Here is a 27158-nt window from a genome sequence, read left to right on the forward strand (position 1 = left end):
GTTTACATCATCTGGGTACTGAGCCCTCATCAGCTCCAAAAGAACCCACTGCTCAGCTGTAACAGCTTGAGTGGGCTTTTCTAGGGGCTCCCCTCTGTATGATTCATCCAGACTAAAAGGAATTTGTTGACGTAAGTGACCATCTGAAGATGTGCCCAGCTTTACCCTGGCTTAGGACTGTAGTTCCCATTCGAGCAGCACCTTAGAATCACCTGGGAGCTTTTAAAACTGCCAACGTTCTGGCACACCGCAGTCCAAGGAGATAAGAATCCTTGGCGTGGGAACTGGGCAACAGATTCTGCAAAAGAGCCAGCCACGGGCAGTTGGAATGTGCAGCCCAGGGTAAGAGCTGGCTTACCCTTTGCATCTGGCTGGCATCTGTTGTTTGGGCAAAGCCATCTTCAGGGTCCTTCCAACTTGTAAGATATTTTGGCAACTTGCACCTCCCCCCCGCCCCAGTGCTGCCAGCAATATCCAGCCTGCAGCGGTGCTCCCTGCCCAGCATGGCACCAAGGAAAGAAGGAGTTGTCACAGGCTGCACTGGGGGTGCATGTGGCTTGGTGTGCTGTTTGTGCTGTCCTTCCTTTCTGCATGTTGTGCTGACATGTCCCTCCACAAATGCTGTCTCGTTCTCCTCTTCATTTTTTTTCTTAAGAATATCCAGGGTTACAAGTTCATAGTCCAAAATGTGTCATACTTCAAAGGTATCAGTTGGAAAAGAGATGCGCACTTCAAATGTCAGTTTGGCCACCAACTTTCCCACATCATGTGGGAGGGGGAGGGGTCCATCAGACTTGCAAGGGAATGGGGAGGACAAACAGAAGGGGCTGGGCCAGATTATAGCTGGAGAGTGTCTTCCCTGACCAACAGCCCTCCTATCCTTGCAGGTCTAACACACAAGTTACAGACATCTCCACAGTATCACTGTAGAGTGCTCTGTCTTAGGCACACCCTGGCCCCCTTGGGCAGAGGCAGGCAGAGGCGTGCATGCACACACCCTCACATACTCCCACACCCTCCCACTCCAGCTGCATAGGTGAGATCCAGAAGCCTCATGCACACAGCCTTAGGGAGATTGGGAGGCAGAAGTTTGGTGAACTAATTCCTTCATTTGTTAAAGTCATAGGTTAAAACCATCATCTGCCCCTCTAAGATGTTCTTTGTCTTGAGGTGAGAGAAAAGAAGAGGAAAATAAAAGACGGTGATCGGGGCTTGGACCATGCCATTGGAGGGTTCACCTTCTAAGTGTCCCGGGTGAATCAGAGACCCCTCTGAAACCCTGTCAGAACCTATTAGTTCTGGGTTTGTCATCACATTGCTAATTTCATTTCTGATAGGATGTGCCGCCATCTGCTTATTTTCCATGAATTTTATGTTTGGTCTCAGGAGGCAGCTCTTAACAAGAGTGAGAATTCGGAATGGAGCCCTTATTTTCCATGTATCCCCAGGGAGGAGAACCACTCAGATCTGTGTGCACATCTACGCGTGTGCATACATCCCTTAGCTGTGCACACACACCATGCAGTAGGCTCCCTAGAAACCCTGGGGACCAATCAGCAGTCCCAGGCCCCTAACCAGAGGAAGCTCATTCCTCTGTCAGTTACCAGGTAGACCAGCTACATCAGTGGAGGGGACCCTCCTAAAGGGAACAGAGAGGCCGTCACTCTTTGTCTCTTGTTCAGCCCTTACTGTTTTATTAGAGCTTGCTTATAACCTCTCTCCAATCTCTTCAACACTGAGCATCTAAGAAGTGCCAGGGCACTGAGGGAAGCAAAGTCCCTGCCTGAAGGGAGGCAGGTGCCCACAGGGTGATGAGCACTGTGGTTCAGCTCTAGGTGGCTGAGCTCTAGGTGCCCAGCCAGACCCCAGGTGAGGTGGAAGTGCAGAAACTCAGGGCAAACTAGTCTTCAGCTGCCACTTCCCAAGAGTCATACAGGGCTGAGCGCTGTCTCCTCTGACATCGCTCTGGGCTGTAGGCTGGGTGCTGAAGGCTTCTGCGAGGAAACCAGCCCCTCTCCCGCTCCCACTGACTTGGTTTGCCCACCTCCTCAGCAGCCCTGCCCAGGTATGTGGCTCAGGAAGCACGTGCGGTGTAGGCCAGTGTCAGTCTATTTGCCCTGTTTGGTAGATTCCTCCTGTTCATCGGGGTTCTGAGTGGCCCGCTCCAGTGCAGTTAGTGTCCTGGACCCACAGTCCTGCCTCAGCAGAGAGCTAGCCTGCCCATGAGAAGCTGGGTCCCTCTCTGCATGTCTGTCTTTGGAGGCAGCTGAGGTCTTGCAGCCTTCTCTTTTACTGGATGCCTGCCAACCTCAGAACATCATGTTCTGGGATGTGAATTAGAGAATAATGTGTCTGAGTCTATATCAAAGCCCTTGACTGAGCCCACCCTCAAATCCAGGTTCAGACAGAGCCCCTGGCATTTTCTCCGGGTGGGTACAGCCATGTTATCGACAACTAAGACACCAAGCAGAAGTTTTTTTAAAAAGTGGGGAGGGGCCCATCCTTCTGAACCACTGCTTCCTTTCCATTCATTAATACATTGTCAATCTTTGATTTCTTAAAGCCAACTGAAAGTGAAAATGTCCCTGTCCCAACTGCCACACCCGGGGTAAGATCAGTGACGAGTCCCCCGGGGCTGGGCCTTTTCCTTGACCATGCTGAGTTTCCCACTAGTGTTTCTGTATTCTCCATGGTTGTCCTTCCAAAATGGTGTCTGCGGTGGTTTGCATTCATCATCAGTGTCCAGTACTCTCGGCCAGCCCAGCGTTCTCTTAACACACTCGACCATGTGGACATGCATGTGCTGTGTGGATGCAATTTCCCAAGCCCTGTGTTGTTAGCATGTAACTCTTCCTTTCACGTCATGCTTTCCAAGGTGAAAAGGCCCTAGAAATACATTTTCCGTTCTTACCTCTGTCACCTTTGTTTGCATCTGTTGCTGTTTTTCTGAAAGTGTTGCATGTTCTACTTTGCATTGGGTTTGACCTCTCCATGATAACCCTTCAGAACTCTGAAGAGAGCAATAGAATCTCCATCACCTTTTTCCGTCTTTTCCGAGTGATGCGGTTGGTGAAGCTTCTCAGCAGGGGGGAAGGCATCCGGACGTTGCTGTGGACTTTTATAAAGTCCTTTCAGGTAAGAGCGAGGCCAGGGGCTTTTCTGTTGCTCTTAAAGATCACATGTGAGCCAGTGAGTGTCCTCTGTTGTGGAGGATCCCAACTCCCTTCTGCATGGCCACTGTGACCCTCTAGGTCAATAGAGGATGTGGAACACGTGGCCAAGCCATACTCAGTGAATCAGACAGGATTACTTGCTTAAAGGAAACAGAAGGCAATAAGGACCCACAGTTGAGGAAAGGTGTAATGTTTTTAAGATGAATAGAGATGGGGAGTCTCCAAGCCCCTCAGTCCTCTCTGGAATGCCCAGTGGTAAAAGATGACGTCTCAGAAAGGGCAGGTCCCAGCAGACCTCCCATAAACTGAACAGCTTCTTGCCAGGACATCTCGTCCTCCTAAGGCTGCTACAGTCCTATCTGTTGGCTGGGCTGGATCTGAATCAGAGACCACTCCACTTGAGCCAGTACACCATCCCCAATCTCTGCATTACCCAGGACCTGGAAAGATCCTAGCACTGAGGATATTTGGGCATAAGCCAGGCCTTACTTGTTATTTGTGACTCGCCAGGCTGGTGCAGCCTGGTTCTGGTCTGTTTCTGAACCAGGACTGACACAGCTTCTCCTATACCTTTTAGTACCCCACCCCAGATATTCTGGTCTTCCAGACTGAATTAACTGGAGACGGAGTACAGATTCTTGTTTAAAATATTCGTCTGTGTAAGAGAATTGTAACTATGTATAAACATTAGAAAGTGAATCATGAATCTTTGTGACTTTTCAATTTGAAATAAACACATTGACGTGAAGCTATCCAAAGACACATAAAGAAGAAGTTTAAGCTAAGCCCACCACCACTGAGGTAACTGGCGTTAACATCCCGGGGAGCATTTTTCTGGTTGGGTAAGATTTTTCTCCTTGGGTAAATTAGAAAGAGATGGCATCTGGGAAAGAGGGTAGATCCAGAAACTCAAAGAGGGGAAATCACAGATCTTGGCGGGGAACCTGAGGTTGTAGGAAGAACTGGGGATGCAGCTCTGGGGGAGAGTGAGCAGGGCCTCACGTGAGCCTTGGTCTCGGAAAGGGGTCAAATCCCAGACATTTGTTATTAATATAATGTACCAACATTTTTGAGTGAACTGCTATAAAAATAGATTCATGTAATAATGTTATACTTACTTTTAAGGAAATTATTAAGCTTTTTCTTTTTAAAAGTTTGGCCACTGTGGATAAATTCATTGCACAAAGTGGTAGTTCACAAAAACTGAGCAACGGTGCCAACAGAATTCTTAAGGATTCAGTAATCTAGGAAGAAAAATGCGTATAGGTATGGTGAGGAAAGCCTGGAACTAACCCTGTGGGGTCCTGATCACTGGTCAGCCATCAGGATGGTGCTGCTACACTGGGCTGGGCAAGCAGTCCCAGATCCAGAGCTGGCACACAGTGGGGAGGTTTTTAGCCATTGGCTTTCTGATGACCTTTTGTGGATAAGGGAAAGTAGATGCTTTAACCATGTGTGTTTGGCATTAAGTTCAACAGTCTGGCCACTACCTGGAGGTGTACCATGTGAATAGACATTTTCTGTCACAGGACATGTTGTAGAAAAGTAGTTGAGGAACAGGGATGAGGGGACCAGGGGTCTGATCCCACACATACAGCTGTATTTAATGTTCTTAAGGAGAGCCCAGGTTTGGCAACCGCCCCGCCAGCTCCCTTACTTTTCCCTGACCCAACCCCCAATTCGTGTTCTTTCAGAAAGTGTGCATTTTAAAAAACGCTGCAGCAGCAGCCAGAAAGTGGTTCTTCCCCTTGGCCCCATAATTTCACTCCTAGGACCTCGCCTTATGCAGACATGGGTGCTTTTGCATAAAGATATTCCTTTGCAGTGTGACCTACAATAGCCCTTGCCCCCACCCCAAACATGCCCACAAAAGAAAATAGAAGAGATCTGAATATCCAGTGTTCTGGAATGGTTTGGTCAATTATGATAATTTAACAGGAATCCAGTGATGCATATAAACATTGTTAGGAGGGCAATATGTCTGCCTTGACACTTTTTGTTTAGGGTCAGCATATACTGTTAATGATGGTGGAAAACATATTCTGCCCATAGCTTCGTAACACTAGGTGGTGTGTGCGTGCCTGGTATACTCAGGACTAAAGTTATTATGCTGGCCTGGGGTTTAAAAAGTCCTCCTTCAAATGAAACAAGATGGGATCGGAAGGGAGACAAACCATAAGAGACTCTTAATCTTACAAAACAAACAGGGTTGCCGGGGAAAGGTGGGTAGGGAGAGGGTGATTGGGTTATGGACAGTGGGGCAGGTATGTGCTATGGTGAGTGCTGTGAAGTGTGTAAACCTGGCGATTCAGAGAACTGTACCCCTGGGGCTAATAATACATTATATGTTAATAAAAAATTAAAAAATTATATAAAAAAAAGTCCTCCCTCACCGTCGATGTCCTTTCAACATAACCCAAAAAAGAGAAGCCCATGGCCCTGTGTTGAGTCTTCATTCTACACCCAAGCAGTCAGTGTGGGAGAGTGGGGAGAGGTGGGCACTGAGCCAACTGCTTCCTTCTTCCAGGCACTGCCCTATGTCGCCCTCCTCATAGCCATGCTGTTCTTCATCTACGCGGTGATTGGCATGCAGGTGAGCACTAGTCACTTTCCCCCTGTGCCCCCTTTGCTGGGTAGCCCCAGATCTGTGGCAAGATGTGCCTTGGTCAGGGAGAATGGAAAGCCAGGGTCCTGATTTTCTAGGCAAGCATCTGTGCCCGGGACAGCCAGGCTTAGAAGAGCCGGGAGAGGTTGGGACATGCCACAGATGGCTGGGTTTAGTGGTACTCCTCACTCCCAATCTGGGCCTTGGGAGAATCAACTGATGGAGAATACCCACAGTTGGTTTCAGCAGCAGGAAATGTGATACTGAGAGAAGCTGTAATTGTTCTAGTTTCTGTACTGATGTTACTAAGAATATATTTAATGATACAGAAGTCTGTTGATAGCCTGGAAAGTTATGTTTTATCACCGCCAGCTGAGATTCCTTCTTGAAACCATCAGCTCCCAGATGCTGTGGAGGGGGCTGCACTGGGGTCATTATTTGGGAGGGGTAGCACCCTTTCAAAAAAGAAGCATGAAGCTGGCACTTCTGTGACAATGGCTAAGGGGCTACAGGATTCTTCCCTGCTTCTCCATTGTGTGGAAAGGGATTTGGGCTTCATTCACTGCAGAGCCCTCACGGGAATGCTACCTGCCCTGCTGTTTGGGATGCTGTCTTTCAGATAAGGGGGGATGCGAGTGTCAAAGAGGTGGGGTGATGCCAGAGCCAAAGGGGTGGCAGCGCTAACTTCTCTGGAGGCATAATAACATTTGCAGTTCACTAGGGATCTATTTGGGAGCTAGGAACTTTAGCCCCTGTAATTCAGCATGGGATGCCGTGTGCCCCAAATGGCCTTTTAAGACCTGATGTTCTTCTACAAAACAAGAGCTGTCACGGAGACCTGCAAGCTGCCCCCCACACACCACCACCAGTTTGCTCAGGAGGCTTTGCCAGATTCTTCTAAAATGGCCTGCTCTTCTACAAGTCCCACCGCTAACTTCCCCCCACCCTTCCAGGAAAGGCCTCTCTCCTTTCTGTGGCTCACTGGCCCCTACTCTTGTCTGCAGCCTGATCTTTTGTCTTTGCACACTCCCATTCTTTTCATTTCCTGGGGCTCCTGGGCCATGTCCCATCTGTACCTTTGCAGGCAGTGCTTCCTCCGCCCAAACACCTCACCCTCCTGCTCACCTGACTACCTTCCACTGTGCCTTCAGTTCTGGGCCTAAATGTCACTCCTCCAGAGGCCTCTCCTGACCCCAGCCCGTGGCTGCAGATCTGTTCTGTGCTTCCCTGTCCAGCTGGATCATGCCAGCTCTCAGCAGGAGGGGCGGGCTGTCCGGTTGCCTGGTAGGAACTCCCCGAGGTGAGGATGCGCCTGACTTGGGCACTGTGCTCCTGGCCGTTAGCCTGGGTCCCGCCCCATGTGTGCCGAGCACCCCAAGAAAGCCCTCCTGGCTGTGGATCAAGCTTGTGTTAGTTCTAAATTCACCTGTGAATGTGTTGTGGAGATTGTTTTGGAAGGGAGGAGATATTATTATTATTTGTGGTTTTTTGTTTTTGTTTTTTACAAAATCTTTATTTCCTTAATAATTTCTCCACCTAGATGTTTGGGAAGGTTGCTATGAGAGATAACAACCAGATCAACAGGAACAACAATTTCCAGACGTTTCCCCAGGCGGTGCTGCTGCTCTTCAGGTGACTGAGTCCCACAAGGGCACATCTCTCTCTGGCTCTGGGCTCCAGAGTGACTCAGGACACGTGCTCTGTTATAGCACTGCAGCCCCTCCTGGTCGATGGTGGTGGCTTACTGTGTTTGTTTGTATTCTTAAACAGAGACCGTAGCCTTTCAGTCAGAGGAATTTCACTGGATTGTGGAAACTAGTATAGTCATTCAGACTGGCTGTCTTAAGGGTTATCCCTTTGGAAGCTAGTAGGTCTACTAAGGTCACCAGGAAAATGGTTGGATACACACTTATGCATGGGAGCATGCACTTGAACACACCCAAGAACATGGAAATTTAGCAGGAACAGAAAGGCCTTTGCACAGCCAACGGGGAACAAGATGCACAGTTTCAGATTTTATAGGATTGTTTCTAACCCCAGTTAACTAGCTTTGTAAACAAAATGCCTTGAAGTGAGAAGACTTTCTAGAAATTACACAGGTAATTTCTAATGAGTTTCGTGATTAAATAATGAGTCATTTACAATTTGGTAGTTTTCAGTTCTTTGCTTTCAAACAGATTGAATGGGGATCTAATCAAGTTGTCGGGTGTTGGGTCTTGAAAAAATTATTCAGGATTGTGACATGAAGGGGTGCCTGGGTGGCTCAGTGGGTTAAGCCTCTGCCTCCGGCTCAGGTCATGGTCCCAGGGTCCTGGGATCGAGCCCCACATCAGGCTCTCTGCTGAGCAGGGAGCCTGCTTCCCCCTCTCTCTCTCTGCCTGCCTCTCCGCCTACTTGTGATCTCTGTCTGTTAAATTTAAAAAAAAAAAAAAATTAAAAAAGAAAAAAAAGATTGTGACATGAACATTGAAAGAAGACACAAAAACATCCTTATATATATGGAAAGAATTGATGTGCTTGTATCAAATGATTTTTTTACATCAAAGGGAGCTGTAACAGGGCCTCCACTCAGAGAAGTTGCATTTGAAAATAAGTAGGAATTTTAATTTAGGAATTTTCACTGATTCATACTGGCTTTTCCCCCAAATCACTTAGGTTTTGCTCTAATTACAAATTTTGTTTTTTAAAAAAATGTCATGAAGTCTAAGCTTCAAATCACTCCTTAGTCTACTAAAGCCCTTCGTCTTCTTAACCTAAACAAGGTGTGCCACAGGTGAAGCCTGGCAGGAGATCATGCTGGCCTGCCTCCCCGGGAAGCTCTGCGACCCTGAGTCGGACTACAACCCTGGAGAGGAGTACACGTGTGGGAGCAACTTTGCCATTGTTTATTTCATCAGTTTTTATATGCTCTGCGCGTTTCTGGTAGGTGATCACGACAGCTCTCTTTCTCAACCGACAGATGCTTGTGTAGCATTTGGGATTCAGACCATGGGTGTTGCCCTGTTGAACTACTGTGGGGTATCATACGTTGATGTGCACTCCAGACTTCATTTGGTGGTGGAAGGTTTTTCCCCAGCAGGTGTGTGTTACTAGCACCTTCATTGTGAACAGGGGTTTGATGCTCACTAACAGGCTTGGGACAGTCACCACCCCAGCTTCTCAGGGATGCCAGTGTCTTTACAGAAGTTCCACAGTTACTGCACATAGCAGTGACTCAGCAGCGTGAGGCATTTGGTGGCCATGGAATTATAAAACTGCAGTGTGCCTCGAAAGGGCCAAATGACATGGCCCTTGCCTTCCCCTAGGAATTTACCAAAACCAAAACCATCTGGAGAACCAGTGTTCTCCAGAAAGAAAGTTTTTTGGCCTCTCTCAGAGAAATGGGTTTCAAATGTGTCATGACCCTTGTAATTAGGAGGCTCTTACTGGGGTCTAACCCCATCTGCTCCACTACGGGTGAAGCACCTGTGCTCTGATTTGCTTTTTTCAGATCATCAACCTGTTTGTGGCTGTCATCATGGACAACTTTGATTATCTGACCCGGGACTGGTCTATTCTGGGGCCTCACCATTTAGATGAATTCAAAAGAATATGGTCAGAATATGACCCTGAGGCAAAGTAAGTTGAAAAGGCTTCCATGTGACTTGCGTGAGCTGTTTCTAAAGTGTTGGCTGTGATTTTTGTGCAAGGTGGGCAGGACTGAAGGTTCAGGCCGGACAGCTTTTCCCTGGACCTCACACTGTACTCTGTCTTCAGAGGAAGGATCAAGCACCTCGATGTGGTCACACTGCTCCGCCGCATCCAGCCTCCCCTGGGCTTTGGGAAACTGTGCCCACACAGAGTAGCCTGTAAGGTAAGTGTCCTCTATTGTGTGTCTGATGGCCTCTCTGCATGGACTCCCTGCATCACTAAGTGGCATTCTGCCGAGCCTTCCATCGGGCATTGGGGATGCAGAGATGAATCCTGTGTGGTTCCTGTCCTGAGGAGCTATCAGATTTGTAACTCTTAGAGGACACCCTGTCAGCCAACAGTAACAATAGGAGGAGATTGTGTCACTGGGTGGGCAGATGGAAAGGTGACATTTGCATCAGATCCAGAAGGACAGAAGTGGGAGGGCATTGCAGAAAGGGGACACAGCTCAGATGTGGAGGTCGGAGAATGGCCATCATGTTGGCACATGGAGAGTCACTGGTGTGGCTGAATGTAAGGGAAAGTGGCGGGGGACTATGGGTGCAAGCTGAGCACAGCTCCAAGGAGCCCTCTGTGCCAGGCTGAGTCCCACAGAAGAAGCATCAATAGAGTCTCATGGTATTAAGTTGCCCCTTGGCGATGGGAGAGTAAACAGGAGACCACCCAGAGAGCTACTGGAATCACCCAGAGTGAGGTCAGTGGAGGTGGGGACAGAGGAGCACAGAGCTGAAAGGTGTGCTTAGGAAGTAGGATGGAGAAGACATGGTGCCCTGGAATTGACCTGTTGACTAGAAAGAGTCAAGGGATAAACAGAGAATCAACACCGAAAAGGGACATGGCTGTCATCCATCATTCGCCTTCTATTGAGAAACGTCTTTCCTAGCTCAAGTGACCGTGGACATGGTGGCGTACTCTGCCACCATGGTGCCTGTCCCCATAGGCCATACATCAGTGGTGGCCTCTCAGAGTTGGGTCCACATCTCCTATCCCACCCCACCCCACCCCACCCCACTTCTGTAGTTTTCACCCCAGACCATGCTCTCTCTAAGACCTAGCTGAGATTTGTTCTTCTTCCGTAGAGCTCCCAGGGAACATAGTAGCAACAGAAGAGAATTCCCCTTCCTGAAGCAGACATGCAAGATTTGCTTACTGCAACTGCCCCTAGAAATCTAGCCAGCCACACAACAGCTGGTCACCTCTCCCCATGGGTCTGAGATGATTCTGGGTTCAGCCATTTTACCCAGTGTTGCTGGGCCAGCTCTGGGCAGAACTCTGGATAACAGAGCGGAGTCTACAATGTACTGCAGGCTTTCAAAGAAAACTTTGGAGGCAAGCTCATTGTTCTCTGCCCCGAAAGTCCAGAAAACCACATTGGCGGGTCCTTGGGTCTTTGCCCACATCGTTGCTTCTCTGTAGCCTAGACTCTGGATGAAGGTACAGAGAATAAGCCACAGAAGTTAACTTTTTTTCATAAATTTTTCAGTACCAACCTCTTTTCTGCTTTCCAAAAGTGAGATGGGTTCCAGCTCATGGCTGTCGTTTTGTATTTATTTTTCCAGACTCTTTTATATAAAGGATCTAAGTATCCTTGAGGCACAATACAGTCCATTTTGCTGGTTCAGGAACTTACCAGGGAAAGCGAATGGACATGCGGTCTCCCGTGGCGGCCTGTGCTGGGTTTGGAGACACATGGTTGACAGTAGGACTAGAAATTTAGGTGGAATGAGTCATGCAAATGCGAGATTCTAGTCCCTTAGTAGGGAAGAGAAAAAGTGTTAAAAAATCTCTTAGGATACTTTGCCAGCCCAAAATAAGAAATTTGGAACATTAACAATTACAAATACCACTTACTTAGCTCTGATTATGTGCCAAGCATCCCCTGAATCTTTGCATCCACGATTCCCCTTAACCCCAGCTGGGTGTGCCATCTGCGTCTGCAGCGGAGGTAACCAGGGCCCAGAGAGGGTGTCACTCCCGCAAGCCCCCTCCTCAGCTCCCAGTGCTGGTGTTCATGGGACCAGAAGGGAGAAGAGAAACAGGAAGTAGGGGTCCTGCTCTGAAAGACCAGACAGAGCAACCATGTGGAGTTGTAGGAAACACTGCACGATGGACCCACCAGAGCAGGGTTCCCCAAAGGACACTCCCTGTGTTAGGAATAGTGAGGACCCAAGTCCCAGGACCCGTGCCTGGCTTGTATCTGTTGTATTGTCTCACCCTCACCGCAGCTTTAAGGATGTGCCCAGAAGGGAGGCGTGACCCCAAGACATGGGGAGGGACAGAAGAGCACCCGGACAGTCAGGTCTTACACAGTTGAGGTTAAAAACAAGCAGAGGGTACGATCCATATGCCAGCATGTGTGTTTCACGACTAAAGCCTTGATCGGTGTCAGCTCCGAGTCCCCCCCAGATGGTAGGTCTTCCCCAAGGAATTGTGGAATTGACCTGTTGACTAGAAAGAGTCAAGGGATAAACAGAGAATCAACACCGAAAAGGGACATGGCTGTCATCCATCATTCGCCTTCTATTGAGAAACGTCTTCTGTTTACAGAGACTAGTGGCCATGAACATGCCTCTCAACAGTGATGGGACGGTCATGTTTAATGCAACCCTGTTTGCTCTGGTTCGAACAGCTCTTAAAATCAAGACAGAAGGTGAGCATTCCTGGGACAAGAGGGGAGGGGTGCCATATCTCCCCTTGAATTCTCCCATCTGGGCCTTTTCTTGTCGGAGGGGAGGCCCTGAGAAAGGGGGCAGCGAGTACTAGGCCAGCTGGCTGTCCCTCCCTGCCTTTATGCTCCACTTTGTCCCAGAAAGACTTGCAGTGACTCCTGCCACTGCTCACGACAGAGCAGGAGAAATGCGGTGGACGGAGCAGGGCTAGGGCAGAGACAGGACCACCACAAACGTGCTCACTCCAGCTGTCCCTTTCTGCTGTGTGACCTGCAGAGAGGGATTTCCCGGTGGTGAGCTCTAGCTTCTTTCTCTGTTGAAAAGGAATAAACATGCATCTGTCAGGAGGAGTCCCGAGGCCAAGAGGAGAGGATGTCTGCAGGAGCCCCTCTGCCAGGGGGAAGCAGAGAGCTGGCATCGGGGACCATTAGCAGCAGCGTCTCCCCCACTGAGCTCAAACCGCCTTGGTCTTCATGGCCACACTCAGTCCTGGAGGGTGGCTGCTGGGGTTGGCTCAGTAATGATGTGAGAGTGAGACAGAAAGCAGATTGCAGCAGGTTGGGGAATGACAGGAGACGGGAAAGTGGAGGCTGTGAAGGAGCCAACTCTTGACGCACTCCGCGAATGAGAGGGAAGAGGGGCCAGCAAGGCACAGCTGCGGTCTGCAGAGGGCTGTCTGCTAGCAGCCTCAGAGCACTAGGTGAACCTCTGCACGAAGCCAGTCTCTCCGAGCTCCCAGTCCTCCTGGCAGTGTGCTCACCCATCCCTGGCCCTGGCCAGCCTGTCACCGGGTGAGGTAGAAGGCAGGGTGGTTTTAGGGACTGACAGGTTAGCTGAGGAGATAGGCTTCAGCCCATGTAATAAAAGACCAGATTTTGGGGGTGCTGACGAGTACCTGCAGTAGGTATTGAGAGAGTCTCATGTGGGTGAATTGGAGGCAGAGGGTTTGGAACAGGCAGTGGAGGAATAGAAGGCATCCTAGCTGGGGGCAGTGGGGAGGGATAGGCCTTGGCTAGGAGGGTAGGACGAGATCATGCTGCATAGGCCTTGAATTCCAGAATAAAACACGCTTCCCACCGTGGAGTGACTGTCTGGTAGAAGGCTCACCCACTACTTGCCTGTGACTCCTCAGCTGGAGAGCCCTGGGGGAGGGGAGCCCCATCTCGTCTGAAGGCTCTGCTCCAGGCCAGGCTGGGAAGGAAGCAGCCCTGGTGGGAACAGACAGGAGAGCTGGCTGAGAGAAGCAAGGCTCCTTTTCTCCTCTTGCTTTTTGAATTCAGGGAACCTGGAACAAGCTAATGAAGAACTCCGAGCTGTGATCAAGAAAATCTGGAAGAAAACCAGCATGAAACTGCTTGACCAAGTTGTCCCTCCAGCTGGTGGTCAGTGCAATCTGTTTTCTAAGTGGTTCTTGACCTCACATTGGTTTTAATGCAAGGATCTCCAGCAAGCCCAGAGGGGGTTTGCAGAATGCTTTACATATCTGCTAGAGCATTTGGGCCCACAGCTAAAGAAGGCTCTTTGGCCTTTTGGTGTAATTATTTAGGGTAACAGGAGGACCATTCCAGACAAAGGAGAGGCTTCAGGGGGAAGGAGACCCAAGACCCAGATGGCTAGGGCAGGGGTTTTCTGGTTGGCAGAAGAATTACCGTGGGAAAATGAGCTTACTGTCTCAAAGAGCCTGTATTTTTTCAAACAAAATGAAATATTTAAAATTAGTTTCCATTTATCCTTCAACATGTTCTTGAAAATGTCTCAGAAAAAATAGTTTTCAGAAAATGGTATTTTTGAAATGTTCTCAAGACTGAGTTTACCATCATAATTACCAAAAATGTCCCTTTAACTGGAGTTTAGAGTTAGAACTAACAGGCATGCTTATTTCCTTTTGTTATTTGTCATAAAATAACAGACTAAACTTTTTCAGATGTATATATATATATGACACACATATATATAATATATATACTGTTTTTCCATTTTTGTTTAAGTACGCCGGACTTAGATGTTGAGGTGGTTGTTTCGTGACTATTTTATTTTCACGTTTTAAAGGTGCAGGATCCGTTCACTCCGTGCCACAGCCCCAGTATTCTAGCTGCCCCTAGCCCCAGGCACATGTGAGCATTTGGTGTGTTTTGTAACCAACCCCACTTTTCTAGCATCACCGCTCCTGCAACTTTCGGGATTTATCGGGCTCAGGGCTGGAAGCCGACTCCGGGACCCCAGGCCAGGATGGTGGCCAAGGCCTCTCCCTCTGAGAAGGTGACAGTCTCTGGCTCTTGGGAGACAGAGAGAGAGAGAGAGAGAGCAGCATGGCGGCCAGCTCTGCTCCCCAGCATGAAGCCAGAGCAGTGTGAGCTTTTGTTGTGGAGGGGGTCACCCCTAGCTGGTGCAGCCAACTGCTCAAAGCCGGGGGAGACAGCCCCAAAGAAGTGATAAAGGGAAAGCACACACACAGAATGCCCCCAAATCCAAAGAACAGAAAACCCCCAGCTCCCAGCTGGCCCCCCACGGGAGAACTGGTACTGCACATTTAAAACGACTCTTTGGTTTTGTTTTCCTTGCAGCTGCGCACCCAGTGCTCGCATGGCTTAGAGAAATTGCTTTTTAAGACTGTTGTAACAATGTGCTTGAGCTTTTTCTGCAGCCTCCATTCCTTTCAAGTCTCAGTCTTTCAGAATATTCTGAAGCAATTCTGTTTTAGGGTGGTGGCATGGAATCAGGGTTATCTCTTGGCAGCCGTATTCCCCTACACTGTTTCTCAAATCCAGATGCATGCTTCAGAATAGGGGCTGCGCGTCCCGGTAAACCCAGCCCCCGACCCCATCGCCCCCCACCCCTGGCCCCGGGGCTGGCCTGCCCTGCCCCAGGGCCTCTCAGCTGATTGGCCCCTTTCTTTACAAATCAGTCTCACCCAAGCATCTGGGGGGGAGCATAGCTGCATTATTGTGAAGCTTTCTTTCTTTTAATTAGACCAGGAAAAAAAGGTCCAGAGTTTGGCTCACCATGCTAGCATCCTCAAAACATCCAACTTTGAGCTCTGCTAGACTGCTAGTAAAACATCTCTGCGCTTTCTTAGCCTGATACCTGGGCCCGGCCTTTTTTCTGCATTTCTAAGGAAAGATTGGGGTTTAGGATGACAGGTGTTTACCTATTTCAAAATGGCAGCAGGAGGCATAGTGAAACCCAAGGAGAAGGCCCTTAGGAAATGACATGCCGCCCTGTTGGAGTATGTCCCCACGTTGGTGCTCTTCTGGGCCAGACCCCAAGTGCCACCACACTGGAGAGGCTCAGAGCAGGCAGGGACTCTGAGGCCACCACCAATGCACTCTGTAGGAGGTGCGTACGCAGCAGGGTTTTGCCGCCTGCGTTCCACCAGTTCTTTCTGTTTCTTCTTTTCTCTTCCCATAGACTCCTCAGTTCCCAGCCTTGCCCCACATTGTGGCACAGTTGGAAAATGGGAGTATTTGTTCAGCCAGCAGATGGCTAGCTCCCCGGGGCCGAGGGGCTCAGTGTCCCACAGGCTATACCCTGGCCAGAATTGCAGACCCCGCCAGGCCAGCTGCTCCCAGTACGCGGGACCAGCCCATGTGGGGCATCAGGGAGCCCCTCACAGGCCTAGTGACAGTGGGGCAGGGGCCCATTTTGGGAAGCTTTGTAGCTCAGGGTGATGTGAGGTACCCCCCCCCTTCTCTGCCCAGGTATTCACAAGGTTCTGAGAAGGAGCAACCCCAGGATTCAGCCCCAGAGGAGCAGTGGGGAACTGTCCTTCTACACCATGGCAAGGCAGGGGCCTGTGGCTGCAGGCACAGCCTGCCTGTCCTCTCCGTCCCCTGTGCTCAGTGGTCCCCTTGCCCATCTCCCAATCTTGCACATGTTCTGGGCTCCACTCTTCTTCAGTCTTCTGCCGTGTCATGGCTCTTCCCCCTTTCTGTAGGAGTTCCCTATTCTCCTGGGGATGTCCTTCCTTTGGGCCTCCACTCTGACTTGGATCTTTGGTTCCTTTGCCTTGCAGAGCTCAAAAAGCTGACCCCATCTATTTCTCTCCAGGCCTGAGCCCGGATGGCCTTAGCGCATCCATTCCTTCTGTCCCTTCCTTTTCTAACCAGCTCTAGCTTTGATTTTTTCCTGTTTCTGAGAGCTTGTCCTCTGCCCAGCCACAATCAGCTTAACATTTTAGTGGAGAAGACCAAGTGGTGGCCTGCCTCCTCTCCAGAGCGGCCAGTTGGTCAGAACCATAGTCATCCCCTTCCTGAGCACCCTACTGCCCCCAATTCTGGGCCAGAGAGAGCCAATACCCTCCCACGGGAGCTTCCTGGACCCCTGTAGGCCAGCACCGGCTGGGTTTGAAGGGAAAAAACGGTTAGGTGTGCATTCATGGGAAGCATTCCAGTGTGGAATGAGGTGGGCATTCTGTAAACCTAGTGTTTTTTTCTGGGACCCCCCCAGAGAAGACTTGATACCCAGGACTGCAGGGGATAGCTGTGGCACAGAAGGCAGAGGCTCCCTGGATCCCCAAGATTGTCAGCTGTGAGCCCACCTCCCTGCATGCAGCTCAGTAGAGAGGCTTGTACTCTGGGGGAGGCAGCCCCAAAGAAGTACGTGGTCTGTGTGGCCAGAGCTGGGCTGTATCTTAGTGGGTGGTGTGGAGGAAGAGGAAAGCCTACACTCGGGAGGCCTACTGCCCTGGGCTCACATCCCAACTCAACCGACCAGGGCTGGTCATTCAGCCCCGCTCCACCTGTTGGGGGTTGGGGGCGGTGGGTAGGCCACTTCACCATCGCAGAGCTGTTTCAAAGAGGCCATGACACCCACATGGAGCTCCTCTGCGAATACGGATGCCCAAGAGTAGAGGCAGCTGGAAGGCATACCAGATGTACCCTCAGCAAAAGTGAGAGCAGCTTGGGAGCAAAGTTGGTGTGAAGTGTCAAGACCTAAATGGTCTGTCCGCCTCTCCCCTCCTCCCCTCCCCGCCATGGGCAGTGCATCATTAGGCCATTTGCACCAGTCTGAGACAGACACAGGACATGGTTTCACATGCTACCCAAAGCCTTCATCCCTTTGGTGGTCCCTACACCACTTGAGGACTTCTTGGCTGGGGTTTGGGAGGAATGCAGCTCTCGTCTTAAGGCCAACCTCCCCAAGGCATCTTCTTAATCAGTAGCACTGAATGGCTTCTGACAGGGAAGTGTGGAGAGGCTGCATACAGCACCCTGGTGATATCCAGAAGGGGATGGTTCCCACATGGGTACTGAATGAACCCCACACAGGGTGCATTAGGGAATGCATAGGGTCCCAGTGGCCCCCAACCCATCATGTTCCACATCCATTTCAGTGGATGCCACTGTCAGCAGGCTGCCAGCTCACTCTCATCCAGCCCAAGCACTTTGGACTACCCTAGCATGGGGCTGGGTGCTTCCAGGCCTCCTCTTGGGTCATGCTCACGCCTCCTCTAAGAGGTGTAGCCCTGTTTACAGAGGAGAACACAAGCCCCTGGCCCCAGCTCTGCCGGCGACTCTTCCAAGGGCAGCCTGGGTACAAGCTCAGCTGCTGAGGGCCAGCAGCCCTTCCTCCTCCCATCCTCTACAACTCCTGGGGCCCTAAGCTTTTTGCCCAGGGACCATTGCAGATCTGGGGGCATGCGCCCCAGGGAGAACAGGGCTGGTGGAGGCCGTTGGGCAAACGCATTGTGGTTTACCATGAGACAGCCAGAGCCTCTATTCTGCCTCATGCATCACTTTTAAAACACTCAGCGGAGTTCCAGTTCCCCAGCAGTCCATGCTGGAGTTGTTCCGAACAAAGCAGAAATAAGCTCAACTTCGAGGTTAGTTGGAGCTGTTGCTTGCACTGCCAAAAATAAGCAATTCTGGGTTACAAACAGAGAAATGGCATATGGAGGCTATTGGAACAGAATCACAGGGGCACGTGAAAATCTGGGTTTGCAGCCACTTTCCTGAACCTTCCTCCTCTTCTGAGCTTGTCTGTCACTTTCTGAGGTCTCTGTCTTTATCTCGAAGCATCGGGATTTGGATGGTTAATTGCTCTTTGGTGTTCATGGTAATTACACATGCAAATCCCTATGTGCAGGGGTGAAAATAGGACCCAGGAAGTCTTTTTTTGTTTTGTAATTTTTATTTTAAGTAAATAAGCAAGACAGCACTCCATAGTGTTACTAATACGCTGCTCTAATAAACTCATAACAAACATATCGTTTTCTGCAATTTTGAGTATCAGTTCATGGGACTGACTCTAATTTTGAGCCTTAACTGCTTTGCAAAACCTTGCTTTTTGCTAGATTTAGTCTCCTGTGTCCTCACCCAGAGCTCAGTGCCCTGGGCGCTGTCCCGCCCTGCCCCCCACCCCAGCCCCCAGAAAGAGTTGAGGCTCCTGGTGCAAATGTGCTGATTCGGGAGAGCTGTGTCTGGTCTCTCCGTTTAGATGATGAGGTAACCGTGGGGAAGTTCTATGCCACTTTCCTGATACAGGACTACTTTAGGAAATTCAAGAAACGGAAAGAACAAGGCCTGGTGGGAAAGTACCCTGCGAAGAACACCACCATTGCCCTACAGGTGAATTGTCCTTTTGTTTTATTCTCTTTTCACTAACCATTTTACAAGCTTATTTGAAATACTAGAGAGCTGGCTATTCATGGTTGAGCAGTGCCACAAGGATTTTGTTTAAACTGAGGTACCGCACACCCCCCAAAATGTGGACTAGCCATTTCTGGGCTATGAGGTAAGTGCCCACCCCTTGCTTTATCTGTTGCGCCCACACTGGCTGTGGCCCCCGGGTGGCAGGGCCCCCAGGACGGGGGTGGAGGCCCAACCCTGGCAGGCCCCAGGGGGCCAGTGGTGTCTTGTACCCTGTCTCCTCCCGGCTTCTCCAAAGACAGTGTCCTTAGGCAGGCCCCCACCTCCCCCCAGCCCTGGGCTTGGGCCCTAGCTGCCCAGGAAACGGCTTTCCATCTGAACGCAAGTGCTTTGTTTTGTTTCTGTTTGTTTCTTACCCCACTGCTTGTTGGTTTTCGGTCCATTTCAGTGACATCCATCACCTCCTGGTGTGCGTGTGCGTGTGCGTGTGGATGGGTGTGTGCGTGCGTGCATGTGTCGCAGTGTGTCTCTCTCTGTGTGTGTTTCCTGGTGGCCGTGAGGCTTGCTGTGCAAACGCTGCTCTGTGCCCAGGCCAGCCTCTGGTCCTTTTCCCTGCGCCAGCCGCAGCCTGCCCCAGGCTCCTGGAGGGTGGACGTGGCTTACAGGAACTTCTGGTTCCAGCCAGGGCCCATTTGCATTTGAGATGTAGAACCCTAGGTAAGCCCAGATCTCTGGCACGGGAAGCAGGTGTATGGAGGAAGGGGGTCCCTGTGAAGCTTGCAGGAAGAGGGGCGAGGAAGGGAAGTTCGTGAGCAAGTGTTGGCAATAGAGAAAGCAGGGTGAAGAGGGAATGAGATGTTAAGAACGGGCAAAAGGGAACTACAGAGGTTGGCAAGCTACAGGAACACCTGTCCAAACTAATCAAAGCCCATCCTCTCTGCTACCCAAGTGTCTGAAGTCCATCACGAATAAGATAAGAGTTTTTTCCATCTTCATTTGTTCACTCTAAAATGACTTTTATGTCTGTTAACGTCACGAGCTTTACATTGGATTATATAGGGTATTAGCAGGATTCAGCATGGAATAGTCCTTCACCTTTTTCTGGAGAAAAATGCCCAGCATTGTTTTGTGTTCCAAGAGATGGTGCAGTGAAGGGAGGGCTTGTCTGTGAGCTTGCTGTGAGAGAGGACATGAACGTGAATGGCCATGAGTGAGGGCATGTGGGTGCATATACAGATGGTGGGTTAGTCAAAGTCCTTCACGAGGGCACCTCTGCTCTGCCCAGACAGCTGCAGAGCCAGGGGAAGAAGCAAGGATGCTCAAGCTAGCTGAGGATGATTTCCGATCTTTATTTCTCTGATCATCTCTCCTAAAAGTGGCTCAGTGAACCATGGGCTCAGTCCAACAGCCCATTGCTGCCTCAGGTTGTGGAATTTGTGAGTAAAACTTTCCCTTCCGTCCCCTCCAGTTTGTAAAAGGGACGGCCTTCCTCCCGACCACTGTTCACAGGTAGCCTTAGAAAGACAAAAGCAAGCTGTAAAGATGTGTTTGTAAATCTGAACAGGCTTGTGGTCCATAGGCTCTTGAGGGCAGCGTGGCCAAGCTGGGTTCAAGGAGACGGTGTGACGAATGACCTTCTGAAGATGCTTCCCTAAAGTGGCCCTGGGCCTGGAGTTCTAGACTGGCTGGATTTCCAGCGTCACGGTCCCCTCCTCCTGCAGGGAACTGCCTGATGTTCTCGGATTCTATGTGGTGGGGTTGGTAGGACTTGATGACTTTTCTCAAGGGGGATGCATACTCTTTCATGGATGACTAGGTCATAATTCCCAGGAACCAAGTTAGCTCTGTGCTATGAGACCTTTCTATCTTCTGGGGAAGGCATGCGTGGTGACCACATGAGCAGAGTTCTCCCTTCCCTGAATCCCCAAGACTTCCCCATCAGATGGCTTCAGTTGCTGCTGCAGCGTCTGGACATAATGTTTTGATGTTTTAAAGCCTGAAAACCAACACATGACTAAGTAATTACCATATTTCATGGATGGGCTTCCCTGAGTCTTTAAAGTTACAGTTTCAAATGGTGCTAAAACTGCCTTTTTAAGTCATGAGGTAAAAGATACTGTTATATCGTGTTACCATAATGTTTTTCTCCTCAACATTTTTCATTTTGTTTTTTGTAGAAAGAGTTTCATTTCCTTGGTGAAATCAAACATTTCCTGTTAGATGATGATATCGGTGCATCTTTACCCGGTTCTGTTGAGAGTTGAGGCTATGACTATAATTTATGTTGAGTACACAGCCTAGAAGATAAAGTTGTTCATAACTTTGACAGATAAATTCTAAAAGTATATTGGATTCCGAAGCAAACATTAAAAATAGGAAATTCTGGTCTCCTCGAAGGGTAATTCTAATTACATTTTTGGCCTCCTCTGTCCTAGAAGTGGCTTTAAATGTGATTTGTCACTGTACGTTTAATAAGCACAAGGAGGTGCTTCCTTTCTGTGTGAAGAAACATTCTATGATGACATAGTAGTTAGGGACACGGGGTCGAATGACAGTGGAACCCACAGTATCCCTAGGACAAGGACACAGATGTGCCAGGAAGCCCCTACACGGGGGCTGGGTGGGATGAGGTGCTTCTCCCCACGCCAGGGTGCCGCGTGGCTGACAGATGGCTTGCTCATGGGAGGTGGAGTGTGAGCGCAGACGTACGACCTAGGCATGTGCGTGTTTGTGCTGCGGAGAGTGCAGTCTGTCTGAGCGGGATCAGAACTGGTCCACGTTCTCTGCTCCCCATGGAATGGTTCTCAAGGGCACACAGATGCACTGGAGTTTCCAGCCCTGGGGGCTCCATCTGGTCTCCCTCTGTTCAGACCTCCTGCAGTGTTCCCTTCTACACGAAGGGGATCCTCGTGTGGGGAGGAGGTTGGCACCCAGTGTCCTCTGGCCTCTGTGGTCTGAATGAGTGTGCAGTTCCCATCCGTCCATCCATCTTCATTAAAGCCAGCCTTCTCTCCAGCCTTCTCCTGAGGGTCAGAGAGAAGCTGCATCAGGCTGCCTTTTTGTTTTCCTCGCCACCCACCCTCCCATGTGCCATATACCCACTTCAGTTTGACCCCACATCTGCTCTCCCTCCATTCCTGCTGCATCGAGTGACCTGCGAGTTTCCGCCAAGAGCAAGTCAGTAAAGGAACACAGCTCTGCAGCCTTGAAAGTGCTCAGTCCCCTTCCCATCAAACAGCAGTGCCCCATCAGATCTTCCAGATGTAAGATGCAGACATGAATTAGTCCAGTGCCTCGTGGAAAAGGAAAAAAAAAATCGCAAAGTGGGAAAAGTTTTGTTCATTTCTTTTTCTTTCAACACTCAAGGATTCCCTTTATGCCAAAGATACTCTGGTAAAATCTGAGGAGACACCATCCCCCAGTCATCCCAGATGGGAGCCTGCCTATCTGTGATGACAGGAAGACTTTAGAGGGAGAGTCTTTCTCACCTCTTTGGAGGTTGGGTTTAGGGAGGAAACCATGATTTCCAGCTGGTAAAGAGTGAGGTGGTTAGGTTTTCTGTGAAAGCCTGCACCGCAGCCAACAGATGGTGATGTGGGTGGTCGAGTGGAAGGGTGGGTGGTATAAAGAACCCAGCAACTCTCAGTCCCTGCTGTGCCCTGATGCGGCCACCTTGGGGAGGCTTGGCGCAGGAGGAGAGGAAGACACGCTCCGCAGACATTTCATCTGTGGGGTAGCAGACTCCTGTTAGTTAGTTACCTTAGTTTAAAAAGTAGCAAGGTATTTTTCATTTTTTAAAGCATGAGTCCATTTCAAGCCATAAAAAAGGCTTTTTTTTTCTTTTTTAATCTGAGAACAGATACTAACAGATGAGATTTCACTGGCTGATTCATTTGTTTCAGATGCTTGAACGGATGCTTTAGAATTTTCTGCCTGAGCTACAGCACCAAGCTCGTTAGTCGGAAGGCGTTTGTGGCTAAGGCCTTGAAAGGGAAAAGTCTCAAGTGGGCTTATTTCTACTGAAACAGCATTTCAGGAGAAATGCAGGAAAAAGCAAACCCAAGGCCCCAGGGAGACCCCTTCCAAGCAAAGCACTCCTCCAGAAGGTGGAAGCAGGGTCATGGCTCACCTGCAGAGCCATGGCCTCCTGTCGCGGATGCTGCTCCCGGTGGCTCTTTTTCATGGAAGGGAACGTGCAAAAGGCTTAACAGTTTTTCCCTTCCAAGCAGAGACTCAGAGAAAGGGAAAGAGAGAGAGAGAGAGAGAGAGAGAGAGCAAAGGAGGGGGGCAGCCGCCCCACAGAGAAATGAAATGAACACAACTTCCTGACGCTGGCCAGTAAAAAACAAAACAAAACAAAAAAAACACATAATAAAATGATGAAGCAGACCTGCCTACGGTGGGCAGCTGACTTCGTTCCAAAGTCCTGCGTCCCTAGTTTGCCCGAACTCCCAAAGACTGGCAGGCCCCTGGGCACTGAGCTGACAGAGTTCCTTTTATATGCCAGTCCGCCATGACCTCCTGACCCTCCGGCCTCCACTCTCTGCAGTGACCCAGTTGAGAATGCAGTGGGAAGTGGGCAGGCCAGGAAGCTCAGACACACCATTGAAACTAACACATACACCCGCATGCCAAAACCAGTCCAGGTAACACCTCAGGTTCCATCTTAACGTGTCCACGGGAAATACCACCACACCCAAACCTCATCCAACATTGTCCGTCTTTAATTCGTGCTCAAAGCCAGTCTGGGGATGCCTCTTTGGAAACAGTGTGGTCTAGTTTCAAGGACACTGGGAGTCAGGGAACCTGGGTTCTAGTCCCAGCTCCAGCGTTCACTTGCTGCGTGACTTTGGGCAAGACACTTAACCTCTCTGTGCCTCAGTTTCCTCCATCTGTAAAATGGGGGTAATAATGTCGACCTACCTCACAGGGCTGTTGTGAGGAATAGCTAAGTGATTGTAAAGCACTTTGAACGTATAATTGCTTATTATTAAGACTACAACATAATAATATCATATGCCTGTTTACTACCGGAACTTTAAGAAATTCTTGTTTTTCTTTGATCTCTGTTCTGTTCTGTACTGTAGTTATCCACTGAGAAAGAGAATTCTACCCCTTTTAAAGAGATCTGGGAAATGTATAAAGATGTACACAGAGTTACCTCTACAGGTTGTGTTTTCACATCTTACAAATTGTAGACTTTTGCCCAAGGAGTTGCTTCATGAGGGAGTCTGAAATTCTCAGTGCTGAGGAGCTTCTACATCCAGTGCTGAGCCCAAGACGCTCCGAGGAGCCAACCAGAGTTTTAAGACCAATATTTAAAAGTAACTGTAGTGGGAAAACTTGACATTTCTGAAGTACGTAGAGAAAAGCAGGTCTTCTTTGTAAGCCCCGTTGGCCTGCCCTCGTCACCGACAGAAGGTTTTGTGGTGGGTGCGTGGGTGCACGTGCGTGTGTGAGAGGGTGGGCAGAACGCAGTGGAGACAGCCAGTGGCATGTGGGGAAGCCCTGTTCCTGGCTGGACTCGTTCCAGAGCCCCCCCAGTGGGCAAGTGGTGCCCACCGCTGGGAAGAGCAGCATTAGTGGAGTCCCTGCAGGCCCATCCTGGGCACCGCTGGCAGGCTCTCTCCCAGCCCTGAGGTCTGTTCCAGTGATGTCCTTTCTGCTGTGACCTTTGGCCCCAGTGGCTCCTGTTACCAGGGATCTGGCCTGTCGGCACTTAAGTGGATTCCCTCGCCTCACTTAGGGAAACAGGCCTGGCCCCTGATTCTGCTCCCACTGTGCGGACTGCTGTAAGTCTAGGTGGGTGGTGGGTTTTTATGGATCCTCACAGCAGAGTCCACGGGGCCCAAGAGCAGGTCTGACTTCACGCAGCACCCCAGGCAGTGGTGCGAAGTAGGGTTGAGGGTCGGCCGGCACATTCTGGTGTGGCCACACCCTTGTGAAGATGTTGAAGCCTCTCTCTGTACGGGTGCCTTACAGATTGCCTACGTCCAGTCCCTCCCCAGGTCCTCCAGATCCCTCTGTGATCCAGCAACTGAAAGGCTAAGGCCTGGTGTAGCAGGGGCCTCTGGGATCCTGTTCTGGTCCGAAGGCCCACTCTGCCCTGATCGGTTAGTGACTGGGATGTTCCACTTCTTAAGAGTTTGGTGTATCATCCCTGGAAAGGAGGCTGGTCAGCCCCATGGGCACAGGTGTGGAGCTAATTCACCATCAGCTGAATGATCCCTCTGTTTCTGACCCACCCCAACGTCTAGTTTATTAAACAATGAAGGGCAGTATGTGCTTGCTGTGTCTCAGGGCCAGGGTGACCAGCTGACTTCTAGAGGAAGTCTCCACAGGGTGAAGTCTCGGCAGAACAGCCCCAAGCGATGGGCATGGCAGGGTTTCCCATATGCCTTCCTGCAGCCCTTCCAACTAAGGAAAAACTAGAACACGAACTTTCTGAATGGAATTAGAGAATGGTTTCAATGAAGCAAGAGACTTTGGCCCCAGTGTTGCTGAGTGACAGTGCTAGCCATGGCTGCTAGCCAAGAGCAGCTTATGGAAACATCCAGAAGTCATGAGGTCTGCCTCTGACTTAAGCTTCCCTGAAACTTGGCCTGTAGTCAGACTGCAGACACCTCTGTCCTTTCTCCTAACCCTGCCAGAAGAGTATAGCTCTGAGTGTAGGAAAGTTGTAAGAGACAACTCAAGTTTCTTACCTGAAAATCTTCACAGACTCAGCAGAATCCATGGTGCTAGACTCTTGGGGTCCTGGATGGAAAACACGATGCAGGCCGGGGTCCATCGTAGGGAAACAGATGTAAGGTTGTGCACCAGCCTCTTGGTGGTTACACTTTGTAATTACGCCGTGGTGCGACACAGCCATAAATTCACAGCATTGTTGGGTACTGGATTCTCTACTTTTTCTGAAAGGCAGGGGATCTTTTCCCTCTGACAACAATAATGATGATTTTCGAAATTAAATCAAAATAATGATGATTTTCAAAAGTCTTCGAGAAGTTCTAGAACTACTGAAAAGAAGTTAAGGCAGGCTATATAATGTAGTAGCAGAAGGTCTTAATTATTGTGGTGTGTTACTGAATAATACCAACCTAGTGTCCTTCATTAGCCCTAGTGTGTGAGTTTTCCATGGGAAGGAGCTTGCTAACACCTCCTAACAGTTCCAATGTTGGGTAGCTACTTGCGTGAATTCACTCTCTGTGGCACACCTCAGACCTAAGAGAGGTGGCTCTTTGGGGTAATGGGAGGGTATGTCATTCTAAGCCACGATGAAGGCATTAACAAGTGCCAAGGCTAACTCAGAGAAGCCAGGGGAAGGATGTTTCTTCCAAAAGTGGAGAAAGGCCAGTGGACTGCCAGGAATCATAGATGAGGGAAAGGGGCCAGTGCCTGAGGAAAGGTTGGTGCTGCCTGTCTGGGGCTGAGTTATCAGCTGTCAATCTTCTGGGTCCTTTTTATGTTCTTAAAAGTTATTGAGGACCCTTGTATATCAGTATGTACATTAGAAATTAAAACTGAGAAATTTTTAAAATACAGAATATACGTGTACAAGGGTAGCAGAGAGGTGACACCCTCACATCACGGAGCTTTTGAAGACCCCGCTATGCTCCGAGACAATGTGTGTATAAGGCAAAGAAGATACTAGTAGTGTGCAGATTACAGCCCCCTTGTGGGCCCCTGAAAGTGTCCCCGGGCCGCGCTCTGGAGAACTGCTACTCTAGGGAAATGCTCCCATTCCCCCTCCAAAGGAAAAGGGTGCTGGAGCCTTTTTATGATCTCCCCGGTGAGGGACCCTCCTGCATTGAGCACTGCCCCCAGCCGGAACTTTTCTTTCCTCCTTGGTGCCACGCTAGCCCCAACCCACTCACCTAGACAGAGCTGCCTGTGCCCTGTGCCCAGCGAAGTCCGGACTGAGAGTGGAACCCCACATCTCACTGCCTGTGCCAATCTGGAGGAACAGTGGTCTGAGTGAGTGTGTTATAGACGGTGTTTTTAAAGATCACCACTCCTCAGAGTAGCCCGGCCGAGATAAGGATGTGTGATCACTGGTCATTTCCATGTGGCCTTAGCGATACAAGAGCTCTGCTAAGTTAGTTGGAAGGTTAACCTTGACTGAGGTCACAGGTTGGGTCGCAGTCCTTAAGTGAGCACATAATTCAGACTTAATCCCAGCCCTTTTTCTGGTAAACTCGATGACTCTGTCTTGGTGATGGCCTAGGTGAGGCCAGCAGGACTTCCCTGGAACCACAGGCCTGGGGACCTAAGTCATAGCCGAGCCTTTGCTAGGAAGGGCAGGCCAATCAACCAAATGGGGATAATCCTGGCCTTCCAGGAGGTAGTGTGTGAAAGGATGTGAGATCGTTACAACAGGTACAGAGATGCTAACAGAACAGAGCTCCTGACTAAAGGCATCTGCTGAGCTTGAATT

General features: G+C 49.8%; 1 protein-coding gene and 1 long non-coding RNA gene across 19 annotated transcripts in view; one reads left to right on the plus strand and one right to left on the minus strand.

The window, feature by feature from the left end:
* The window catches only part of CACNA1D (calcium voltage-gated channel subunit alpha1 D), a 299149-nt gene that overhangs the window by 256424 nt on the left and 15567 nt on the right, over positions 1-27158 (plus strand). For 10 of the 18 annotated variants that reach the window (XM_032322272.1, XM_032322306.1, XM_032322264.1 and 7 more), the window contains 10 exons: positions 2564-2608; positions 3007-3135; positions 5701-5766; positions 7319-7410; positions 8541-8700; positions 9269-9396; positions 9535-9631; positions 12016-12118; positions 13418-13519; positions 18573-18703. In XM_032322272.1, coding sequence (XP_032178163.1) covers positions 2564-2608; positions 3007-3135; positions 5701-5766; positions 7319-7410; positions 8541-8700; positions 9269-9396; positions 9535-9631; positions 12016-12118; positions 13418-13519; positions 18573-18703 — 1053 coding nt within the window. Of the gene's footprint in view, positions 1-2563; positions 2609-3006; positions 3136-5700; positions 5767-7318; positions 7411-8540; positions 8701-9268; positions 9397-9534; positions 9632-12015; positions 12119-13417; positions 13520-18572; positions 18704-22626; positions 23065-27158 lie in introns of those variants that run through there. The other 8 variants (XM_032322290.1, XM_032322344.1, XM_032322337.1 and 5 more) reach the window with 4 other exon arrangements.
* Positions 10717-26929, minus strand: LOC116578343. The gene is made up of 4 exons (XR_004280831.1): positions 26599-26929; positions 25429-25658; positions 11320-13466; positions 10717-11220 (listed from the first exon to the last, which is right to left on the minus strand). It is a non-coding gene; the product is annotated as an uncharacterized LOC116578343 (long non-coding RNA).

The sequence above is a fragment of the Mustela erminea genome, chromosome 1 (genome assembly GCF_009829155.1).
Source record: "Mustela erminea isolate mMusErm1 chromosome 1, mMusErm1.Pri, whole genome shotgun sequence".
NCBI lineage: Eukaryota > Metazoa > Chordata > Mammalia > Carnivora > Mustelidae > Mustela > Mustela erminea.